The sequence below is a fragment of the Falco naumanni genome, chromosome Z (genome assembly GCF_017639655.2).
Source record: "Falco naumanni isolate bFalNau1 chromosome Z, bFalNau1.pat, whole genome shotgun sequence".
Lineage (NCBI taxonomy): Eukaryota > Metazoa > Chordata > Aves > Falconiformes > Falconidae > Falco > Falco naumanni.
This window is the reverse complement of record NC_054080.1, coordinates 25,954,339-25,977,455: the sequence shown is the minus strand read 5'-3', so window position 1 is coordinate 25,977,455 and position 23,117 is coordinate 25,954,339. Positions and strand designations below refer to the sequence as shown.

Here is a 23,117-nt window from a genome sequence, read left to right as displayed (position 1 = left end):
GGGTTGATTGAAGCAGTACTTGTCTCACCAGTAATAAATCAACCTTAAAAAAATGGTGAACTCTGACTACATTTTCACCTCTGAGAGCACTCTAATAAACTCTTCTATAAGCACAAGACCCACTATTCTCAGACAGTTTAGTGCTGTTTTTATCCTATGCAGCTTTGCAATACGGCTTCTGATGTCATTTGAAAAGTGTTCTGTAATGGAGAGGTGCAACAGTTTTCAGCCATAGCTGGGAAGCTTTAGGCCATGACCTTTTACAGCAGCACACTTTAAGCAGTCTGAGATAGCTCTATGCTAGTCTGCGGGATGTTCACAAGCTAAAGTCAGATGTGGTTTAATATATACATGAGTTAACTGTCTTTTGTTTCCCTCTGTATCTAGTTTGTGTTGCAGCATTGTCATGTAGAGATGGAAATATTATGTAAATATGTTTATACATAGATGTAGGGAAACCCCAAAGCTACCAAATAAAAGGTATTTTTCTGTGTTTTAATAATCTAAGGTGGATTTCTGTCTTTAATAACAGTGTGATAAATGCTGGTAAAACTAACATACTAGCTGCCTTCAATACCTGATAATTCTAATTTTTAGATACAGGATAGCATTCAATGTCAGGGAGATATCTTTAAGGAATCCAATACTGTTCCCATCAACAAAGCATGACAGGGATCTTTAAGGTAACAAATGCTTTTATTTGAACAGAAATTTAATTTCATGTTTGTATCTGGTGCATTGGAATTATCTCTCTGTTCACCTTACAGTTCTTGACCAAAATACAAAGCCACACACAGCACATTAAGCTGTCCTGAAAACTGACTGACAAAATGGCCAAGGAAATTATTAATGTAAGGGTACAGAAAGATTTTGGGTTACTATGACAGATGAGTAACTGCTTGTGTCTTAACCTGTTAGCACCTTATGCCTTGATACTGGTGGCCTGACTGATGCTGTCAGTTATGTGAAGCAGCTGACGAATGATAGCCTCTTAAAGTAAGAGTAACCATTCAAATGCATATTACTATGAGGTATTTAGACAAGGACAGAGAAGTCAGCTTGAACAGAGTAACTGTGGCTGGGAAACAGAACAAATGCTTGTCGGTGTTGGGGATGTATATCAAAAAAGGCTGTAAAGCTTTCATCCGTGTTCAGAAGTGCAGGACAGTGCTGAAGGATGAGCATACAATACTGTATTTTTGTCTCTGATGCTTTATGATTTTATGAATAAGTTTGAGGTAGATTTTGCTGTAGCAGGATGAATGTTATTTTGGAAGATCTCAAGTGCATTTGTGTAAGTTTAAAATTTGGGTTTTTGCTGATTTGTTTTAAACAGTGGTGCATGTTTTCCCACAGTTTGTGTTCATCGTTTGGTTATTTGTAAGGCAGTGTAAGAATGGCCTTTCCTGTTCTGTGTTTTTTTTTTTTTATAGTCTTGGTTGCTCGTGGTACAGCAAACAGAACAGCTGAGCAAAATAATGAAGACACATGCAGAAGATCTTAATTCCGGGCCTTTGCATAGGCTTACAATGATGATCAAAGATAAGCAGCAAGTTAAGAAGAGTTTCGTAGGTGTTCATCAACAAATAGAAGCAGAGATGTACAAGGTATTTTATTCAACTGTGCTTTAGAAATTTATTATAGTTTAATATGTTTAAAAACAATATGTTGAGAGTGGATTTTTTTTAATTCCTCTGTTTTTGTTTGTTCTATGGTAATAAGTAGTGACTTGTGATATGTAGAATGCCTAGTTCAAATGTTAGTTACTTCCTCCACATTTTTTCTCCCTGGCTAGCTGACAAGGCAGAGATGGAAAACTCTCATATATAAATTTCTATGGACAGATAGCACTAGAAATGCTCTTATTCCAGTAGAGGATGAATGTGTATGACGCTTCTCTACTCCATCTCTTTTCCTGTTCTCATTCCACTCATCATCCCTGGGACCACAGCACTGAAAACTTTTGTTAATGAATGCTCTTGACCAGGGGTCCTCAAACTACGGCCAGCGGGCCGGATACAGCCCCCCAGGGTCCTCAGTCCGGCCCCCGGTATTTACAGACCCCCCCGCCCCCCCCACCGGGGGTTGGGGGGGAAACCAAGCAGCCGCAGATGGCTGCCTGCCACTGCATCCGCGTGTCGGTTAAAAAGTGTGAGGACCCCTGCTCTTGACAGTTCACGCTCTTGGATGGGGACAGGATTCTAGTCCCTGTTCTAAAATATAAATCAAGTGTAAACCAAATGTTAAGGCTGCAGGTGGAGCTCTTCAGGGCTTTTTTCTATTAATGTCAGTTGTCCTGCTTATTTTGAAAGTAAAGCTTAACTAGTCAGTAAAGCTGACAGAAATCACAGTTTCATTTAGGTGCTCTGGGGAGGTTTAAGGGTGAATGTCAAAAATCAGATTGATAGTTTGAAAGGTCTGCTGAGAGGAGGAAAAGCACTGTTTCTTCTTTCCTCCAGCAGAGAATTTGAGATTTGGAGTAGTGTAATTAAAATGTAACATCTGAGTACTACAGTGCAAATGTCATGGACAGATGAGTAGAAGATTCTTGGGCTGGTTGTGAGAAGAACTTTAAACTAGAACTAAACATATATTAAGTTAAATGTTGGCTGTAATAGGAATGCTTCTGTAATTTTCTAGGGTCTTGGTATCTTTCCCAGGTATTGACTGTGGGGAAGTACATACTTTTTGATGCATGGTCAGTAGGCTGTCATAACATTTCCAAGCCAGATAATCACTTAGAACCACTTACAGATTGGTGCATCTGAAAATGGTCAGGGTGGAGGAAAAGGAAAAACTGGTAGCATATGTAAGGAATAATAGAGATTAAATATAGAGAGAATTGGAGAAATGGATAAAGAAAGAAAGAAAAACAAGAAAGAGGCTGGATGAAATGAGACTGCTGGAAGTTCAGGTATACTTTTAAAAGAGATTGTGCAAAACATTTTTTTTCTGGTAATAAGTTAACTCTAATAAAATCTGTAATTAATCTGTCTTCTAAAATAAGGCTTTTCAAAAAAATACAGTGCATATTGAGCAGTCCCCAAAGGTTCGGTTACAAATCATATTGATTTTAATTAACTGTAGGCGGCATGGCCATGCAAATATTATGCATCCTGATGGATAAGCTTGCATTGTTGGTTGTTGTTGTTCCCCCCTTCCTGATTTTCCTAAGAAGCATTTGAATAGCGTTCTGGTGAGATATGATATGTTCTTTCATTGTTAGCTGACATTGTTTGTTCAGAGGTTTTGTGTAACTGGAGCACTTAGAGAATGGTTCCCAGAAATTCAAAATACTTGTCATGTTCTGTGGTATTATTTCTGTTTTGTTACACACAGAAGCAAAATACCTATTATTTCCCAAGACATTGTCCAGACCTTATGGAGATTAGTGTCTGTGCAGTTCATACCTTTATGATATGCCGGTAAAAAAAGGTGTTTTAGATGAAATGCGTATGTATCATCCGTTCTTATTCTAAACACCCCTATGGTGAGGAGTCTTTTTGGTAAAATTCTTAAGAACAGTGAAATACCATATCTTTTACAGAAATGTACTGGAACTCATATTTATTCCAATTGCTATTAAGATATTGGGTATTTTTTCTGTCATGGGTTTGAGGAAAAAAAAGTAGAGTACTATGCCAGTTACATGGGCAAAACTTACTGACAGAAAAAATGGGTTTGAGGTAATCCTTGAACATCTTAGTTCCTTAGGTGTTATTTGGGGACAGGGGTGCTCTTGGTTTTGTTTTTGTCTGTTGGAAGAACAGTGTCTATGAATCAGTAAAATGTATTTTGCAGTTCCCGCAGTTTTCTTAATATTAATTGCCTATCTTTTATTTTCCATTTTCTGTAAGAGAAGCAGTTCCTTGTTACTTATATCTTATGTTACTACTTTCTAATTTCATCTTTTTCTCAACTTCTTGCTATGTCTTTATAAGTTTGTCATATTTTTTCCTTCCTCACCTCTCTTAGTCTATAATAGCAAGAATTGTGAGTATAATTTAAAGCATGAAGAAATATGAGGTAAGAGTATGGGATTGATGTGGAGAAAAGTTCCTGCCTTTAAATTAAATCTCTGCACAGTTGGACCAGAAATAGAAACTGTAGATAGCACCTTGTTGGCTCTTCGAGGAATCCCATTAAGTTTCCAGATGTTTTTCTTGTGGGTCGAAGTAGTGGTGTCTGGGCCTTGCCTCACGGAAAAAGGGAGAATTTTGAACTGCAGCCTTCTTCATGACAGTGCAAGAGGAACAGTTTTTCTGTAGAACAGACTTCCTTTTCTGCACATTCATTGAGGGCAGCACTTCCACTAGATTAAGTTTATTTATTATCTGCAACCATTTCCTTTATGAGTGTTATTTTTCTTTTTGTTGGAGTTTTTTGCTTTTCTTTAATATATATACCACCCTTTTGGTATTGTAGTGGCTGGTTTGTTCTTGGGTTTTGCTTGCAAATTCATGACTTGTACTTATTTCTGAACAGCGTGCTAATTCTATCACACAGTGAATGAAAGTTGGGTATAGAAGAGACAACTTTATTTAAACTTTTTGACCAAAAAAGTGAAGTTGTTTCCACTGTAAAAAGATTTTTCAGTGCTGTGTTCCACTGTAGCTTGGGGTTTTTTTGTTTGTTTGTTGGGCTGGTGGTTGTTTTTTTTACTTTGTTATCTTTGCGTTTTCAGGGACTTAAATCTTAAAACAGCTGGATTGGTTCATGCACAGTTGCTGTTTCTAAGCCGTTTTGTATGAACTGTAATATCCAAAAATTCTTTTGTCTTGCCTTGCTGTTTCTAAGCCGGTTTGTATGAACTGTAATATCCAAAAATTCTTCTGTCTTGCCTTTTATTTTTTAAAAGAATGTAAAGAGTTTCCTTCCTATGCATAGAACATTCTCATCTAGTATGATTCATTAAGCATATTTTTGGTGTGTTTTTTCCCCCCCTTGTCATTGGAGTGGAATACTGTTTATAATTAGCTGGATTTCCTAAACATTGTTCATTACACTGATGTGGATGACAATTGCTGTTTCAGCCCTCTTTATTTCATTCCGTGCATTTATTGATTTTGATTGTGTTACACTGTGTAATATCTTGTTAATAATAATACCCTATTTAGATCCACCATCCCTTTTAAGCCAATGGAAAGTGGTAACATCCTTATTTTGGAAAATAAAACCTGTTAATTCTTTTTCACTAACGCTATGAGGTTTTTTTATATGTTGAGGATAAATATTTTCAATACTTTTTATATTTCTGTTTTCTTAAAGGTCACAAAGACAGAACTAGAGAAACTAAAATCTAGCTATAGACAACTAATAAAAGAAGTAAACTCTGCCAAAGAAAAATATAAAGAAGCTGTGGCTAAAGGTATGACTGACTTGTGTTAATTTCATCTGTTTATTAGTGCCTTTTTCAAACCTGCTAAAACTCTTACAGTGAAACAGGATGACGTTTTTACTTTGAGCATCTTGATTACAATATGAAAGCTCATTTAGTATCTTAAGTGACAGGCTCATTGTCATCATGTGTGGTGGTGCCATGAATTTGGTTGTACTCTTTCTAAAAATCATAAAATAAAGGATAGTCTTTATTTTAATGTAAATGGTAATAATTTTAAGTTCTTGTATTTGAAATGTAAGATTGTTCAAATGAACTGTTAGTAGTGGTAAGTGGGTTGCAACTCTGTCTCATCTACATTGTAGCTGCAGCTTACTTGCATCCTGTGACCTATTATGGTTGATGCAGTGGCATCAGCATCAGTTCCTGACAGTTAGTATAACAGATCTGACCTTTGTCAACCTTAAGCAAAACAGGTAAAGAATTCATTTGCAAACTGAGATATTTTAAAGATTTTTGTGGAATGATGTGTCCAAACTGCATGGATTTTGATTCATGTTGAATTGTGCTAATGATTGGATAAAGGTTAGCTTTTGTTCTATGATGTATTGAAATACCATTAATAATTGTTCTTCTGTGCCTTTCTGAGATTTTTTCTTTCTTTAGAGAAAATTAATTGGATTGCATTTTATAAATATAATTCCAAAATCTGTCTTTAAAGTTTTTGTGTGACTGTCTTGTCCTGATTTCATCTGGGATAGAGTTAATTTTCTTCTTAGTAGCTGGTACAGTCCTGTGGTTTGGGTTTAGTATGAAAGTAATGCTATTAACACACATGTTTAGTAGTTGCTAGGTAGTGCTTATGCCAAGTCAAAGACTTTTCAGTTTCCTGTCCTCTGCCAGTGAGGAGGTGCACAGGAAGCTGGGAGGGAGCAGAGCCAGGACAGCTGGCCCAAACTAGTCAAAGAGATATTCCGAAACATAAGGCATCATGCTCAGTATATAAACCAGGGGAGGCTGGCCGAGGGGCCAGCAGTCACTGCTGAGGAACTGGCTGGGCATCGGTCAGTGGGTGGTGAGCACTTGTACTGGGCATCACTCGAGTTTGTTTTCCCATGGGTTTTATTCTACTCTCCCGCTCTTCTTCGTTGCAATTATTGTTGTTGTTATTATTATGATGATGATTATTTTGATTTTATTTCAATTATAAAACTTCTTATTTCAACCACTAGGGTTTTACCTTTCTGTGATTCTCCTTCCCATCCCACTGCAGGGGGGAGTGAGCGAGTGAGCAGCTGCCTGGTACTTAATTGCTGGCTGGGGTCTGTCATGACGGAGGGAAGACACAGTCACTCAATAGGAGTGATCAGCAGACTTCGTTTATTGTCCCTTACAGTCACCTTTTATGCCTTATTATAATTAGCTCATACATATTACAAAAGTTAAGCTCATTATTGGTTAGTTGCCTAAATATCAAGCCCGCCCCTAGTTTCTCTTCTGTAGTTTTCTGTTCCCACCTGCAACATTCTTTTCCCACCAAAATCTTCCTGTTACTGTGTAACAAGAACAGCCAAAGACAGTGTATTTTTGCTTTACTTCAGATAATCTGAGAGCGATATGCATTTTTGTCCAGCCAGCTGGACTATGTCGATGTGACCCTTTTCAGCTAGCCAGTTATCCACAGGGGTTAAACCACAACACTGCCTAAAATGGCAGTTACTGTCCTACTGTAATTCACAGTGCAATATAGTAGCTATCAGAGCCGAGAGAAAAATTGTTTCTTTCCAAATTTGTCTAAAATTTGGAGCCGTAGCTGATATGTGAATACAGCCACAAAACAGCATATTATGCTTAGCATTGTTTAGCTTCAGCTTTTTGCATCTTTTACTGATGTTCATACTCACTTAAAAATGTGAATATATACTCAGTTGGTCATTTTGTCCAGTTCCTTAGCAGTTTTTCTATATATAACTTTAATTTGGTTACTTGGTTTATTCCCAAGTAACTACTTAATGTGGGAACATACAGTGTAGAGCATAGAAAATATAATAGGGTGCTGTGATCTTAGCAAGTTCTTTTTATCCCATCTTCCTGTTACAGCTGTGGTCGTTCTCCATTCCTGAAGCACCAAATTTCCCTGTTGAAATCAGAGTGTTTTGGCTGTCAGCAGCTGTGATTTGATGTGGTTCTGATTAACTGCATTAATATTTCTTCAGAAAACACAAGCTGTTTTTAGGACACTTCTTTCTGCTGTGATTTTCCTTGACCTTCTCTTACAGACTTCCATTTGGTATTTGTCTTACTACAATTTGTACTTAATTGCACTTTGCCTAACATCTTAGTGTGTACCTATTTTAACGAACGCTGACCTCTAGAAAAATGTTGCAGGTTTTTCTCCCGAAAATTGCAAAATTGCTTCTCTCTTGTCACACCCTGGGCCATGTTCTTGTTTACAGGTATTTGTGTAGTTGGTGAACTACTACAGTTGTATATCAGCTGTAGGTCAGCTGAGCTATTTGAAGATTTTAAAGCCATGGTGTTTTCATAGGGTTCCTGAGCTCTCAAACTGTCAGACTAGTTTGTGAAGTGAACAAGTTAGGCAGGTCTTAAAATTGTAATGTCTCATTATTTCAGGCATTATTTCAGTAAATTAAAATCTTTGGACACCAGCTCCTGCAATAAACATTTTAAAAGATCCAGTCCTGGTCCACTTCTGTAGGATGCTGTTCTCAACAAAGTTACTCTGGCAAACCAAGTCTCCGTGATAGTGCCTGGTCCTGTGTTTCTGGAGCTGGAGACAGCTGCTCTTTAGGGAATACTGCTTTGCCTTTGCCCATGGGCTTGTGCATGCTGAATTACCTGTAAATTTTGCAGTACTCATACAAGCTCGTCAGCATGGAAAGAATGCAAATCACACAAAGGAGTGACTTACAAATTTCTCTGTTTTGCCAGTGTAGTGATTTTGAAATTTAGTGACTTTCTTGTTTTCTTTTTTTTTGGGATAGCAAAGTCATCTTCTGTTGAGTTAGTAAGTTTAGTAGAGCTGCTAGTGAGAGACATACAAGTGGTTCTCTAGTTTAGGAAGAGAATTATTGCCCTGTTTTCTGGTTGAGTTGTTAAAAGTAGTATTAAATTCTAGGCTAAACACACAGTAGAGGATATTAATTGAAAAGGATAAAGTCTGGCAAAGTTACAAACAGTAGAAAATGATCAATTGCAGTAGTAGTTGAGTTGGTTTTACGTTTTCGTGCAGTCACAAAGTATTCTCAGATACACTTGAATTACTGTGTTGTATATTCTACCAGCTATCAAAATGGTCACTTTGAATCAACATGTTGATGCCCTAATGCAGGTCACAGCTGTTTTCACTTTTTGCTGAAAACACTAAGAGGACCTGTGGAAAGAGTTACAAGAATAAGGGGTTAAACGTTGAATAATGATACTGGTTAGTTACAGATTTTGTTTGTGTTAGGCAATGGGTAGGCAGTTAGTGGGAATTTTGTAGTTCCGTGGTGAGGAAAGGGGAACTGTTTTCTGAAGGATGCAGGCCTTCATTATGGAAGGCTTTGTGCTCTCCAGATTTGGAGAAAGATGAAAGTGTCTGAGATGGTGGCTCAGGAACTGTTCTGGGGGACCCTCTGCTAGCACTGCTTCTGCTTGGGCATCAGGGAAGCAGTGGGGCAGATGTGTTGCAGAGCGTGTGCCACTGAGCCTTGGCTGCCACTTGGTCCTTGGGCTGGATTGCACTGCCTGTTGTGGCTGCCAGTGTCTGCGTGCTGTCTCAATAAGAAGTGACTGAGGTATCTTGTTTGTTCGAGGCTTTATCCCATTTAGTTATGTGTTACCGCTCCTGTCTGGACCAGTGATTTCTATGGGAATCACAAATGCAGCCTAGTTAGTTGTTCCTGGGCATGGAGACCCCAGGTGTCAGGCAGGCTGGTTGGTGTTACTCAGCAGGTTGATAAGTTTTTTGCCTCTTTTCCAGTCCTTAATTCTTCATGTTTTTTTAATGTATGGTGAGAGAAAGCAAGCTGAGAAGGGGGTAAAGTCAGCAAGCTGAACTAGTTCAATACCTCTCTAATGAGGCATACTTGAGCAGCTGGGACTATGAACATTGATTCCAATAGTGTTCTGGATTAGGAAGCTTTGTACAAGAATCCCCCCAAACCAGTATGTACTGGGAATGCACAGCATGCTCCTTTGCAAAATTGGGGCATTAGAGCATGTTGGGGTCATTGGAGCAAAATGTAAGTTAAAATCTTACTGGATTGTTTTTCTATAATGAAATGGACAGCTCTCTGAAATCTTTTGGGTGCGTGATACTGAGAAAAAAATGGTGTAAACTTGTTAGAACAGCAGTCCAATATAACACACAGATTGTGTACAACTCTGGGCCTACAGTGCTGAGCAGCAAGGTAAATAGAGCGTGGCATGTTGATGTTGCTGCTTAGGAAAACACATTAAAAAAACAGTTATGTCAAATGATAGAGACATTGTTTGGCTCAAGAAGAAGTCACAAAGCTTTTAAAGTTTCATAAATAATGAGTAAAGTGGATACTGTAGAAAAAAAGGGAAAATGGTAGAGTGGAAACTGTAGAACAGTTGGAGACACCAAGCGTAATATCTTATTACAATTTTATTCTCATTTGATTGGATCAGTAACAGCTTCCACTTAAGTTTGCTATTTCCACAATTATTTTTGTTTCTGCAGTTTGGCATCTTTAAATGTACCTCAGAATATTTGTTTCGGATGTTTTCATCTTTCATTTTCTTATTAAACACTACTTACTGCTATATAAAAATTAAGTCAAGAAATGACTACATGAAATCATAAACAATTTTCTCTTTGCCTTATATTAAAAAAATATTCTAAAGCATTCATTCTTAACAATTTAGTCTATTTTTGTAGCTGATCTTGGTGTTAGATGTTTAAGTGTGAAATAGTTGCTCTTATAACAGTTAATATTGCAAGATGGGATAGAGCCAGTGTTTGGGAGGTTCATACTGGATTTTAATACAATGTAATCTTTAGCAAAAATTACGGTTTTCATGTAAATACATCCGTTACAGGTGTTTATTGTGTTCTTATGACTAGTTAATTACTGACTGAATGTAGAAACTATGTTGCAACATTTTTATGTGACAGAATGGATCTGCAGTAAATGCTACAGGAAAACTATATTGATTCTAAGTATTTAATGTCATCGTTTCATTTTCTGCTGCTACAGCAGCAGCAAAGAATATTGTACCACGGTTCCCTAGGTTGCTTTGTATTCCCTGACAACACTGTGATTTAGAGATTAGAAATATTATGAGTACACCTAGAATATTATACAGCATTGCATCTGCTGGAGAAACATTTTCCTATCCCTGCGACTCTTGCGATTTAGTACTTCAGAACTGGTGTCTTCTGTGGTATATACTGAAGTTGCATGACAGGATAAGCTGTATCTATGATAAATAGGGAAGCTGTTGAAAAAGCTTTTGCTAAATGAAATTATTCTTCTACTATTCTTCGTAATAGCTGTGTGGCCAGAAAATACTTTTATTAGATGGCTGGTGTGTTCATTCTGAGATGCCTGTAAAATTGTGATTATGCTACTACATTTCCTGGAAGCATGTGTCACCTTCAGTTGTTGCTGAGATTAGGGAGACTCCTAGGAGGGTATTTGTTGAGTTTATTTTTTGACTGTAACTCTCACATTCTTAAGGCAAAACAAGTAACACTGGCCGAACTGATTTGTCCTATTCACAAACATCAGCAGGCTGGATGGGATTCAGATTGATAACCTGCTGTAAGCATTTCAACTCATAGACACTACCAATGCTGTTTGCAAGGGCTAGGAGTTGTTTTTTCTGTTCAAAATAAAGCTTCTAGAGCAGAAAATGTGGGGAGTGCAGGGTCAAGAGATCTTGGAGACTTCTTCTGGATGTGGGACCAGCTTAGGTATATTGTTTCCACTCAACATGGTCATGCAACCCCAAGGTGTGCTCTCCTCAGTCCTCACACACCAGCACTTATAGGTCTGAAAGAATTTACTAGTGGTGCTTATTAGCTCAAACATCTGACAAAAGTTCAAAAGATAGCACTTTAATTTTTACTATTTTTATACTATGTTATTTGTTCATCTTAACGTTAAACAGATACTTTATTGAAGTAATTCTTAACTCAGAAGTTTACGTCTGGTATTCTGCAAATTTGAACTCTGTAAGTATATACATATAGTTTTTTCTCATGAGACAACTATTTGTTATTTGCAGTCATTAATTTGTTAAATAAGGTTTGGCAAAAAACTTCTTACACCTTTCTCAGGAATGAGTGGAGAAGGGAGTGGGTGATTTTATTTGTTGAAGAAATGCAAGACATAAAGGGAAAAAAGACCTTAGAGATTAAAAGCCAAGATCCTACCTTCTCTCTTATCTTTGTGATTTTGGTCTTGTGAAACCCAAGTCATTCAAGACCACTGCATTTGCATCTCTTTATTTGGAGAGTGATGATAAGGCTGGTCACTTGCTAATTTCCAAGTTTGCTTCCTGAGACAGAGCTACCAGTTAAAGCTGTCCTAGTTTAGTTGAGCAGTTTGCATAAACTACATTGTAGATTGGTATAAATTATTTTTAGTCTTCTGATTTCTGGGCACAAGTGTAAACCGGGAGAGGGGTGCCTGGAGAGCATCCCTGCAGGGAGGGCGCTGGCGGTGCTGGTGGGCAGCAGGCTCAGCGTGGGTCAGCAGCGAGCCCTGGCAGCCAGGAGGGCAGCCCGCACCCTGGGGTGCCCCCAGCACAGCACGGCCAGCCGGGCAGGAGAGGGGATTATCCCGCTGTGTCCGGCGCTGCTGCGGCCTCACCTGGAGCACTGTGTGCAGGGCTGGGCCCCACCATGTAAGAAGGACGTGGGGGTCCTTGAATGTGCCCAGAGAGAGGAAACGTCGCTGGTGGGAGGGCTGGAAGGCATGTCCTGTGAGGAGCGGCTGAGGGCTTTGGGTTGGTCTGGTTTGGAGACCAGGAGGCTGAGGGGCCACCCCGTTGCTCTCTGCAGCTGCCTGGGAGGGGAAGGGGAGCGGGAGGTGCCGAGCTCTTCCCCCGGGGACCAGTGACGGGTCACCTGGGAAGGGCTCAAAGCTGCGCCAGGGGAGGTTCAGGCTGGACATGAGGAAAAGAGGGTGGTCAAGCACTGGAAGAGGCTTCCTGGAGAGGTGGTGGATGCCCCCCATGCCTGTCAGTGTTTGAGAGGCGTTTGGACAATGCCCTGAGTAACATGATTTAACTTTTTAGTCAGCCCTGAATTGTTCAGGCAGTTGGACTGGGTGGTTGTTGTACGCCCCTTCCAAATGAAATAGTCTGTTGTATTCTGGTCTCGGGGAAATGAAGCCATGCTCAGCACAGGAAACATTACACTTCAGAAGTCATGTCACTGGATGAAAGTTGTGTCAGTAGTGGTTTATATAAGAACTTTCATATGAGGAAATAACTTTAATAATCACCTATGCTATTTAGACACACCTAACATTATATGTAATACTTACTGAGTTTAAGCAGATAACTTGGGTCAGGAAGCTCCCAAAATTAATTAAATTGGTAATAGAGAATAATCAATTATAAAGCAAGTTCTTCGAGCTTTGTTTTTCCTATTCAATGATGAAGGCTTGGGAAATAGAACAAGCAATGAGGAAATGCTCTAGTAGAAAAAATGGAGAATTTAGAGGATTGCCCGCAAAAGCAGGAGGCAATAAATTTTTGTCAGGAATTCACTGTAAATTGTTTAACATTCTTCAGTATTGTGAATCAGTTACCCTGAATATATGTAGATACATTGGCTTGATACATCACTGCAAGGGTAGTCTTTTTTTTCTGTCATATGTAGGTTTTAAAATTATTTGCTTTAATTTAAGACGTGCTTAGTCCTTACCAAAATTCACTTAAGAGAAAGATCATGCTGTTGTCCCACTAGTATTCAAACCACTTATCAATCTGTGTAAATAGATTTAAGTCAAACTTTATGATTCTTCAATGTAATAGTATTTTATTGCTTTAAAAAAATTTTTAGAGGAAGACCTATTTGAAAGACTTAGTCATCTTATTCCTGAGTATAATGAATATGTTCAGTACAATAATGGAAACAAATAATATAAAGGAATACTCTTTTCCAGGCACAATGGAATAGTGCTCTGTGAAAATTTGTGTCTCCAGAGTTGAAATAAATAAGGAAGTGACTTTATGGGAGGTTTGTTACTGATAAACAAATGTGGAGACAGCAAGATACTCAGAAATTACCTCAGTTATTGAAAACGCTGAAAAATACGTAGATGAAAAGATGAATGCAGTTCTGGGAAATTGTTTGAAAAACTGCTATCATGAACATTGTGAAATGTCTGATAGATCACTATGTGCATTGACAGCTTTATACTGTAGTGCTGTTATTTACAAAAATAAAAGATTCTAAAGCAAACCAAGGGTGAAATGTTTTTTCTGTCTGAAACGTTACTATACACTGATGATTTGCATGTTTTCTCAGAGGAGGATTGTTACTTCACTCAAAAAAAAAAAAAAAAGGCAAAAGCCATGATGCTTCCCCTCCCTTCCCCCCCCCCCCCCCTTTTTTTTTTATTTATTTTCATTTTAAACTTTTCTGAAATCAAATGCTATGGTACTCTAGTGAGGTTATAATAGAGAGAGTTCCAACAGCTCTGAAATGAAACTTCTTGGCTTTTCCTGGGACCTTCGCTATCCTTTCTTTAATCCTAATGTATAAACTGTTAGTTGGCTCCTCCTCCGTCTCCAGGCAGAGCTCCATGTGCTCCAGCTGCTGTCTCACATAAAGGGCAACTCCTTCTCCTTGTCTGCCTGGCTTGTCTTTCCCCAAGAGCCTGTATCTCTTCATTGCAGTCATGGGAATCATCCCACCACACCTCTGTGATCCTGACAAGATTGTAGCCCTGCAACAGCACACAGATCTCTTAACTCATCATGTTTATTCCGTGCCGCATGCAGTAGTATACAAGAACTTAAGCATGGCGCCCCAGCATGTTGAGTTTCTGAAGAAAATCTGGGGAGATTTTTCCACAGTGATGCCTTGGAGTGATGCCAAGGAGGAACCTCCTTGCCTGTGTGCAGGTGCTGGAGGTGACCCCATCCAAGCCTCATTTTTTTTACTTTGTGACACCTTCCCATCATATCACACCATGCCTTTTGATCAGCAGTCTCATCCATTGCTACCTCAGGACTGTGGGTCATTCTTTCCCTCCCCTGTTGTTCCTAGTTTAAAGCCCTCTCAATGAGGTAAGGCATGCTCTTGCCAAAAACAGTTTTACCCAGCTTACTAAGGTGCTTCCTATCTCCCAAGCAGGTGGTGGTCTGCAAACGGGGTCATATGGTGGCAGAACCCAAAACCTTGTTGCCAGCACCAGCTCTGCAGCTACTTACAATGTGATAGGATTAAGGAGGACACCACTTGGGCCCCAATGACCTTGACAACTGCCCCAAGAGCTCGGTAGTTACTTTTGATACTGTCCAGGTTTCCTCTGGCAGTATCATTGGTGCCCACATTTATTGTAGCATCTCCTCCCCTGGTTTTCTCTGTGTTTACCTGTACCCAGAAATTTAGGTGGATTTGCTTTTTGTTGTTCCTGAACTACAGAGGCAGTTATTGAACTCTTGACATGTTCTTGTCCTCTCAGTTTTTTCTGGGATTGTTAGTCACAGTTGTATTTATGTATGAAGATTTTCTCCCCCCCCCCCCCCCGTTACTCATGTGTATCTCTTCCATTTGCCCTTCTAATTTTCATTTTGTCCTGTAATTCTGCTGCTTTCCTGTTTCCACTAAGGTTCCTCACTGTGTTTCTGTTGGGGATATAACCCTCCATTGTCATGTCAGGTGTGTCTTTGCATGCTTTTGAAACTAAATTAAATTAGTTGTCAAAACCTGGACTTGCATATTAAATTTATATTCTCCTTTGTCAGATGGACACCATCTTCATTAGTGTTTCTTCATGGGACCGCATTCACTGTGCACTGAATCCAATGTCATGATAAATGCCAGGACCTATAAAACCAGAAAGTTAAACAGTTCATCTGTTGTGAATTAAACCTTTACAATGATCTCCATTGTCTCTTTTATGAACACTTTGTCATCACTTCAGAATGGCCGAAGGTCATACCTATTGGTATTGCTAAAGTTCCAAAGAGTGAGAGTCAAGGAGCAGTCTGTCTTGAAATACTGTAACTGTGGACTCTGGAAAGACTTTTTCTGAGATTTATGAAAACTAGACAAGAAATTATTTGTAATTGGAGATATTCCAAAGCGTGCCTAACTCTGACAGGTTTATGTTGTTTTCACAAACTATTTAGTATTTCTATTATGTCTCCTTAAAGAGCAATTATGATATTTGTAGCAAAGACTTAAAGATGCAAAAAATTGGGAGAGCATCTCAAGTATGAATACAGGCTTAGATGTTGACAAGTTGTTAGCTTCTATATCTTCTCAAGTTTTTGTTCTTTGAAACTTTTTTTCTTCTTTCTTGTTCTCAAAGGTCCCAAAGAAACAAGTCAAATAAAACCAAAACAAACTTAAGAACAAATAGCTTAATAGCTGATAATTCCAGGAGGTCTTGAAGACAGTTTTCCTTACCATTGTTGCAAAGCAACACCGAGACAAAAAAATACAATCTTTCTATACAGTGGGATATCATTAGTATAGGGTTTTGTGTGAGCTGAAAGGCTGATTTGTTACGTGTATAATGAAACAGAAGTTCAGGGCTTAAGGTAGTGTGTATCCATTGAAGTATAGTGTTGAGCTGTTTTGCTAGTAGCTGATCTATAGTGTAGACATAAAGAAGTAATTATTACTACATTCAGTTCTGGAATTCTTTGTGACATGTTTCTCTAGTTAACCAATTTAAAATGTTTTTGTTTGAGCTGATTTTGAGGGGAAAGCTTTGTATTTCATGTTAGTCAAACCTGAGATTTTCACTGTGTGCTGTTTCTCTTTGAAAAGAACAGATTTTTGAGAAAATAATGTCGTCTTTGGGGCATTTACTTGCATGTAAGTTTTAGCTGAGGGGCTGTAACTCAAACAGCTGAACTGGAATTTTCTGTTGCCGAAACAACAGTAGCTGTAAGCCTTTGTCATTTCTTTAATCTATGCTATCATGAAGCTGAATTTGAAATCTGAACAGCTGAGCTTATTCCAAGTCTTGACTTGAGTCTTAAACGACATGTTACAGGTAACCTTCAGGAGGTGGATCCTTGTCCTCTGCAAATTAGTGGGTGCTTTACTCTGTGTATTCCACAGAGTCAGAATTTTGCTGTTTGAATAAAACATCAAAATCTATAATGCAAATTTGAAGACAAGTGTTAAATTTTATTGAAATTGATGGTAACTAAAACAGTGAACGTATCAGAGAGCAGCCCAGAGGAGAAGGACTTGTACAGCTGTTGGGATGAGAAGTTCAGCATGGCCTGGCAATGTGCACTGGCAGCCCAGAAAGCCAACTGTACCCTGGGCTGCATCACAGGAAGCTTGGCCAGCAGGTTGGGGGAGGTGGTTCTCCCCCTCTACTCTGCTTTCGCGAGAGCCCACCTGGAATGCTGCATTCAGACCTGGAGTCCCCAGCATAAGAGGAACCTGGACCTGCTGGAGTGAGTCCATAGAAGGCCATGAAGGTGATTGAGGGCTGGAGCACCTCTCCCATGAAGACAGGCTGAGAGAGTTGGGGTTGTTCAGCCTGGAGAGGAGAAGGCTCTGGGAGACCTTAGAGCAGCCTGCCAGCACCTAAAGGGGGCCTACAGGGAAGCGGGAGAGGGACTTTTTACAGGGGCATGTAGCGGTAGGACAAGGGGGAATGGATGTAAGCTGAAAGAGGGCAGATTTACATTAGAAATAAGGAAGAAACTCTTTACTGTGAGGGCGTTGAGACACTGGAACAGGTTTCCCAGAGCAGCTGTGGATGCCCCATCCCTGGGAGTGTTCAAGGCCAGGCTGGATGGGGCTTTGAGCAACCTGGTCTGGTGGAAGGTGTCCCTGCCCATGGCAGGGGGGCTGGAAATAGATGATCTTTAAGGTCCCTTCAAACCCAAACCATTCTGTGATTCTATAAGGGAATGCAAGCTTTGACTTACAATTTTTTACCAATTGGAGAAAGTTCTAAGGTGTTAAAAGCTGAGCTTTTCAGTATAATTATTTCTTTGTAATCCACCATATGTATGAAAATTTTCTGTATTTGCAATATTTATTTTCTGCAAGTGAATTTTATTTGGGGCATTTGTACTGTATATTGATACTTATTTAAAGAAAGAGGAAGTGAACATTATGAGCTTAATTTTTTCTCATTTGGTCTTGTCTTATGCAGTTTCTGTTCTTCCATTTTAGGTGAATATTAGGCTACAAGAGACTAATACTTAAAATTGTAAGAACTGTGGAATAAGCAAATCTACCTTTTTAATAGAAAATACCCTAAAATATTTTCTTCTGGATGGCTGTGTTATACTGTGTGTAGTAAAATCTTAAAAAAGTTTTTATTAGGAATTGAAGTACTTGACTCTCTAGAATGTTTTAAAAAGAATGCCAGCCTTTTCTTTGCAAATGTCAAACTTTCATAATTGAGTTTTTCAAGCTGCATAGTTCTGTTTATGGCATGACGTTATATATACAGTTTCTATAAACATTGAACAGTTTTGTCAACAACTGATAGCAGTAGAATTATAATTAGATCTATTTATAAAATTTGTTATACAGATAAAGAAAATTGGATGTTTTCATCTGTGCTAATTGACATGTAGAACAACTGTGTACTCTGCCTTACTGTGTTTTGCTGCTTTAAAAAATAAATTATAATATGGGAGTAATACTGTAGCTGTGTTTCTTATATTAATGGTAGATCCAAAAGCTGTATTTAAAAATTGAGTGTTTATGATAATTTTATTTATTTTGTAATTAGTCAATGTGTTCTGCTGAGGAATAATGTATAGCAAAAGAATTCAGTCCTTGAGGCAGATGGGAAAATGGGACAGTTTAGCCATTAGTGAGGTTTCTGAAAGAGAAATAGTATTGATAAATCTCTGGTTATGTGGTTTTGATAATTTTTAGTGTAAGTGTTCAGTTTAACTGTTGAAGACTCTTTGTTGTGGTTTGTGGGTCAGAAGCCTGTGCTGGTACATGGTATAGTTTGACATATGCTGATTTCTGGTAAGCTGAAAGCTGATAGGGGATGTATTTTAAATACATGCATGGAGAAGTTGTAGTTTTTAAGCCTTTAAACTATGACATATAGAGGTAATTTTGGATTATGTACTCTAGGGCATGCTTGAGTAGGAGTGGCCAAACATGCAATAAATCAAGAAATAATCCAGCATTCTTCTGTCTGCTACCACATTGTCTCCCTCTTCCTTTTTCCCTGGCCAGTGTATCTCCCAAGGGGATGGGCTAGGGCAAGCAAAACTTGGTGCTACCAGCTTTGACTTCCAGCTGCCTTGTCTTCTCCTCTTTCATCCACTCACTATACAAACCCAGTCCTCTGTGTCCCCTGTGCAATGCAGTCCCCTCCAAACCCTCTTCAGTCACTTTCTTTTATTTCTTCACATGCACATGCCTCTCTTTCTCCAGAAAGACATTACAGTGTCTACATCTTGGTCTGCAGGTGACCAGGTTGACACTGTAGCCTACTGTGTTTAGAAGCTGAGTGTATATGATACTTAGAATTATTCTGAAAGTAGTTGAGGTATTCTGGTTTGGCATTATATATATATATATATATATATATATATATATATATATATATATATGGAAGGAATTTAGTCAAGGCAGATGTGAAAATGGGATGGTATACCATCCCATTGTATTGGTACGTTGGGGTCGAGACATGCACATGTTTGGTAGAACCTTTCAGGATGTTATTCTGGGTGTGATGTGTTAGGATTTGGTTTTTGGTTTTGTTGTTTCCTTCAAATGAGCTATATTTAATTTGGAAATAAACAGTGCTAATTTTTTATGTTTTGAGGAAATAGAAAAAATCCAGTCTTTCAGTGAAATACAAGTTTTGATTGTTTCACAGAGACAAAACCTGTTATCTCTGGCAAAAAATTTAGTAAGAGTTGAGATTGTTGTCTCTCCAAAACAGTTTTACAGAAGTTTTTAAAATGAATTATTTCATTTATACCTAAATCAAAAATACTCCTCTGGTGCAAATCTGGAGATGCATTTTGTCTTTATTGTGCACATTGACTTGTTCATTTAGCTAAACTGTCGTGTAAGAAGTACGTTCCTTCCACATATAAAATTAGGTCAGCAGTTGAGATTGTTTTCAGTTAAATGACAGATATAATATCCTTTTAAAGTATTTTTTATTATTCTTGTTTAAAATGTAGCTGACAGTGGTGAGGTAGTAAATGTCCAGAAAGCCATATGAAAGGACAAACAGACAGCTGTCTCAACTTCATAGTTACCTAGGGAATTCCTGAGTCAAAAGTGCTGCCTTAGTAGCTCTTCAGGATTCTTTTTGTGTACACATGTCCATTCACCATGAAACTGCACAAGTTTTTCATGCTTACAGTAACTTTCACCAAAAGATTTTACAGATCAGCTACATGCTAGTTGAAGAAGAATGTCCTGTGTTTTTAACAAATTACATACTAGTTCCATATAATGCCTTACAGTTACATTGAAGGAGATTGGGAAGGTCTTGTATGTTGCTCCTCAGTCTCCTTGTGCTTCAGCAGTCCTCATTTTAGTAATTCCTTCAGGATGCTGTGCGTTTCCTACCTTTGTGACACTTGATGCCCTTCTCTAAACCTTTTTCATTTTGAGTATATCTTCCTTGAGGTGAAAAAATTGCATGCTGTTTTATGTGGATCTAACAAGTGGCATAATAATGCTGTCTAGCCCTTTGCTAAGTAACATCTTGTCTGATGACTGCTGGACACTGAGTTAACATTTCCATTGATCTTTCTATAGTAACCCTAAGATCTCATGCCTGAGTGCATTCGGTAAGCTCACAACAGATTACTAAACTTGAGTATTTTTTTCCTCATATGCATCTATAAATATTCACGCTGTGATTACCATTTTGTGATTTAATCAGTACATCTTAAGGGTTTTTTTCCCAGTTCTTCACATCTGGTTCCCCTGTTTGATCCCCTCAGACAACATCTTCATCATCATCTGTATCACCTCATATATGAGGACCCAACTAATATTTCTGGGGCAATCCACTGAGTGCCTACTTCCTCCTGTAAAAACTGAAAATTGTATTTAAGCTAAAACTTACTCAATTTCCTTTAAAGTTCTAAAGCTAAACACCATCCAGTCCTCAATTTCTTTTTATTTCATTTATTCTCTGACCTCTTTTAATGACACATGAGGAGAGATTCATTGACTTTTTCATAGAGAGACATGGAAATCTCTGAAGTTTTTTCATGGTGAACACAGATGCAAAAATAATTATTTTTTTTCCCCCTGCCAGCTCCTTTTGTATAGTGACTGTCCTTTACCTTTTCTGACAAGCCTTTTGACTCCAAGGTATAGGAAAGAGGATTTGTTACTGTTTTACAGGTTTTTCCCTCAACTTTTTTTTGACATGCCTTAATTTGTTTCTGTATTTTAATTCATTGCAGTTCATAGTCATTTGTATATTCCTCATGTGATACAACTTCAGCTTTTCAAGGTCTGCTCTCAAGCCTTTGTTCTACCACTTAGCTATGAATGCTTCCTTTTTATTTTTTCAAAACTACTCTGTGACAGGTGGTAGAAATGTTAGAAGACAATCTTTTTTATTACTTTAACTATTTTAAGATTATAAGAAATGTAGCAGTCTGAAGGAGATTGCTTTAGTTAGTGTATGCTTACTTGTGGAGGTAGTTGTGAATCTGCATTTCATTATTGCAGATACAGGTTTCATTTACAATGCCTTAGGTTCCTGAAAAAGTATTAAGACAGTTCATAAATATCAAAAAGATAACAAGGATGTGAATAAGATCATATGTGTCTCAGTAAGGAATCATGTCAAAATAACGTCATACTTTTTTATGAGAAGGGCAATACATGATCAAGTTGAAAATATTCTAGTAGACGTGCAAAAATGTTTGCATAAAGCTTCTTGGAGAATGGTTATTAATGAGGTCCTGTCAGAATAATGTATCCTATGGGACATTGCAGGATATATGTTGAAGTTAGGTTTGGGTAGTGTTTCAGTGTTTCAGTGCTTTGTTAAATTTCCAGGCATCACTATGCCTTGAATGCATTGAAAGTGCATGGGAGGGCAGCTGTAGAGTTAAAAATAATTGGAAAAAATGAGAGATGAGTCCTAAAAATTAGTATTAGTTGGCAGGATCAGATGCCAAAGCAAAAGTAATGAGTGATACTATGTTTGTATGGTATTAAAGCTCTCCCTCTCTCTCAAATGAGCTAGAGGTATCTAGAATGTAAAGTTACTCATTGGCTTTGAGTTTCGACTGAAGTTGCACTTGTGTAAGATTGTGAACCAGTCAACTGCAAAAAGACAACAGGACTTAGAAGGGAAGACCTGTAGGTCTGTTTGTATGAAGTTTAGAAGACTGGGCAGAAGAGGAGAGTATGTAATCTAATATGTAAAAGGTGTATTGCAGAGAATGGTAGAATCTATTTTTCATACCCATGGCACATATGAAGTAAAGGTTTACATGAAAGCAAAGAAGATTTACATTGGAGAGTGAAGGGGCAGGGAGGTGGAGAATGCTTTCAGCTAGCATAGCACTAGACCTTAATGGTACTAGGAAGTTGCAAAGTTATATGTCACTGGAGATTTTTTGAAAATTGTAAAAACGTGTGCCACATAGTTGTGCAGCTACTGTGGCAAAGAATAGAGCATGTGACTTTTAGCTCTCAGGTTCGGCACTCAACTGGTCAGCATGAACTTGAGGACTTTGAATCTCTTAGTAGTATAGAGCTGAGACTGAGGATCCAGCTTCCTGATCATAATACTTACAGTGATAAGGAAATGTTAAATTGTAGTAGAGAAGCTGCCCATTTTGGACAGGAGTAATAGTGTGAGATTTTAACTACCCATATGTAGACTGCATCGATGCTATATTGGAATGATACGTAACAGTAGAATTACTGCTCACAGTGAATGACAGATTTTCAGTCAGTCATGGATCTGACTTACTAGAAAATCTCTTTCTTCCTAAAAAAAAAAGTTTGGTTTTTTTTACTATGAGACAAATAAAAGGTTAGCGTTATGGTAGTCATGTGTATGAGTTTTGTTCTTTATTCGTAATAGTTGTATAATTTTTATACTTGTGGAGATAGTGGTTTCTATATACTTTTAGATAAAGAATTCTCACATTTCTGCTCAAAGAAAATACAGCAGTTTTTTTCTTATTTAGTCTTCTAATTAGAAAACCAAGATATTTGGTCTTACTAATGATGTGAAAATGGTCAGATTTTATCTTCTTCGTAGTCCTGTAGAAAAAGGTGCAAGTTTACCGTAAATCTGCTAGATTTGTGTCATCTACAAGTCGTGTATTTTTTAATCACCACATGAATTTTTCTTTTTTTTTTTTCTCTTAGGAAAAGAGACTGAAAAAGCCAAAGATCGGTGTGATAAAGCCACTATGAAGCTTCATATGTTGCATAATCAGTATGTGTTGGCACTGAAAGGAGCACAGTTACATCAGCACCAGTATTATGATACTACGCTTCCTCTGTTACTTGATTCACTACAGAAGATGCAAGAAGAAATGATTAAAGCCCTGTAAGATGTATTCTTACATACTTTTAACTTGTGGAATTTTATATATGTGTAGTATA

At 38.1% G+C, this 23,117-nt stretch overlaps 1 protein-coding gene across 6 annotated transcripts in view; it reads left to right on the top strand.

Annotated features, from left to right (window-relative positions):
• FER (FER tyrosine kinase) overlaps positions 1-23,117 on the top strand; it is a 192,746-nt gene that overhangs the window by 22,122 nt on the left and 147,507 nt on the right. For all 6 annotated transcript variants that reach the window (XM_040579568.1, XM_040579569.1, XM_040579570.1 and 3 more), the window contains 3 exons: positions 1,434-1,607; positions 5,269-5,368; positions 22,878-23,061. In XM_040579568.1, the coding sequence (XP_040435502.1) occupies positions 1,434-1,607; positions 5,269-5,368; positions 22,878-23,061 (458 nt within the window). The remainder of the gene's footprint in view (positions 1-1,433; positions 1,608-5,268; positions 5,369-22,877; positions 23,062-23,117) is intronic.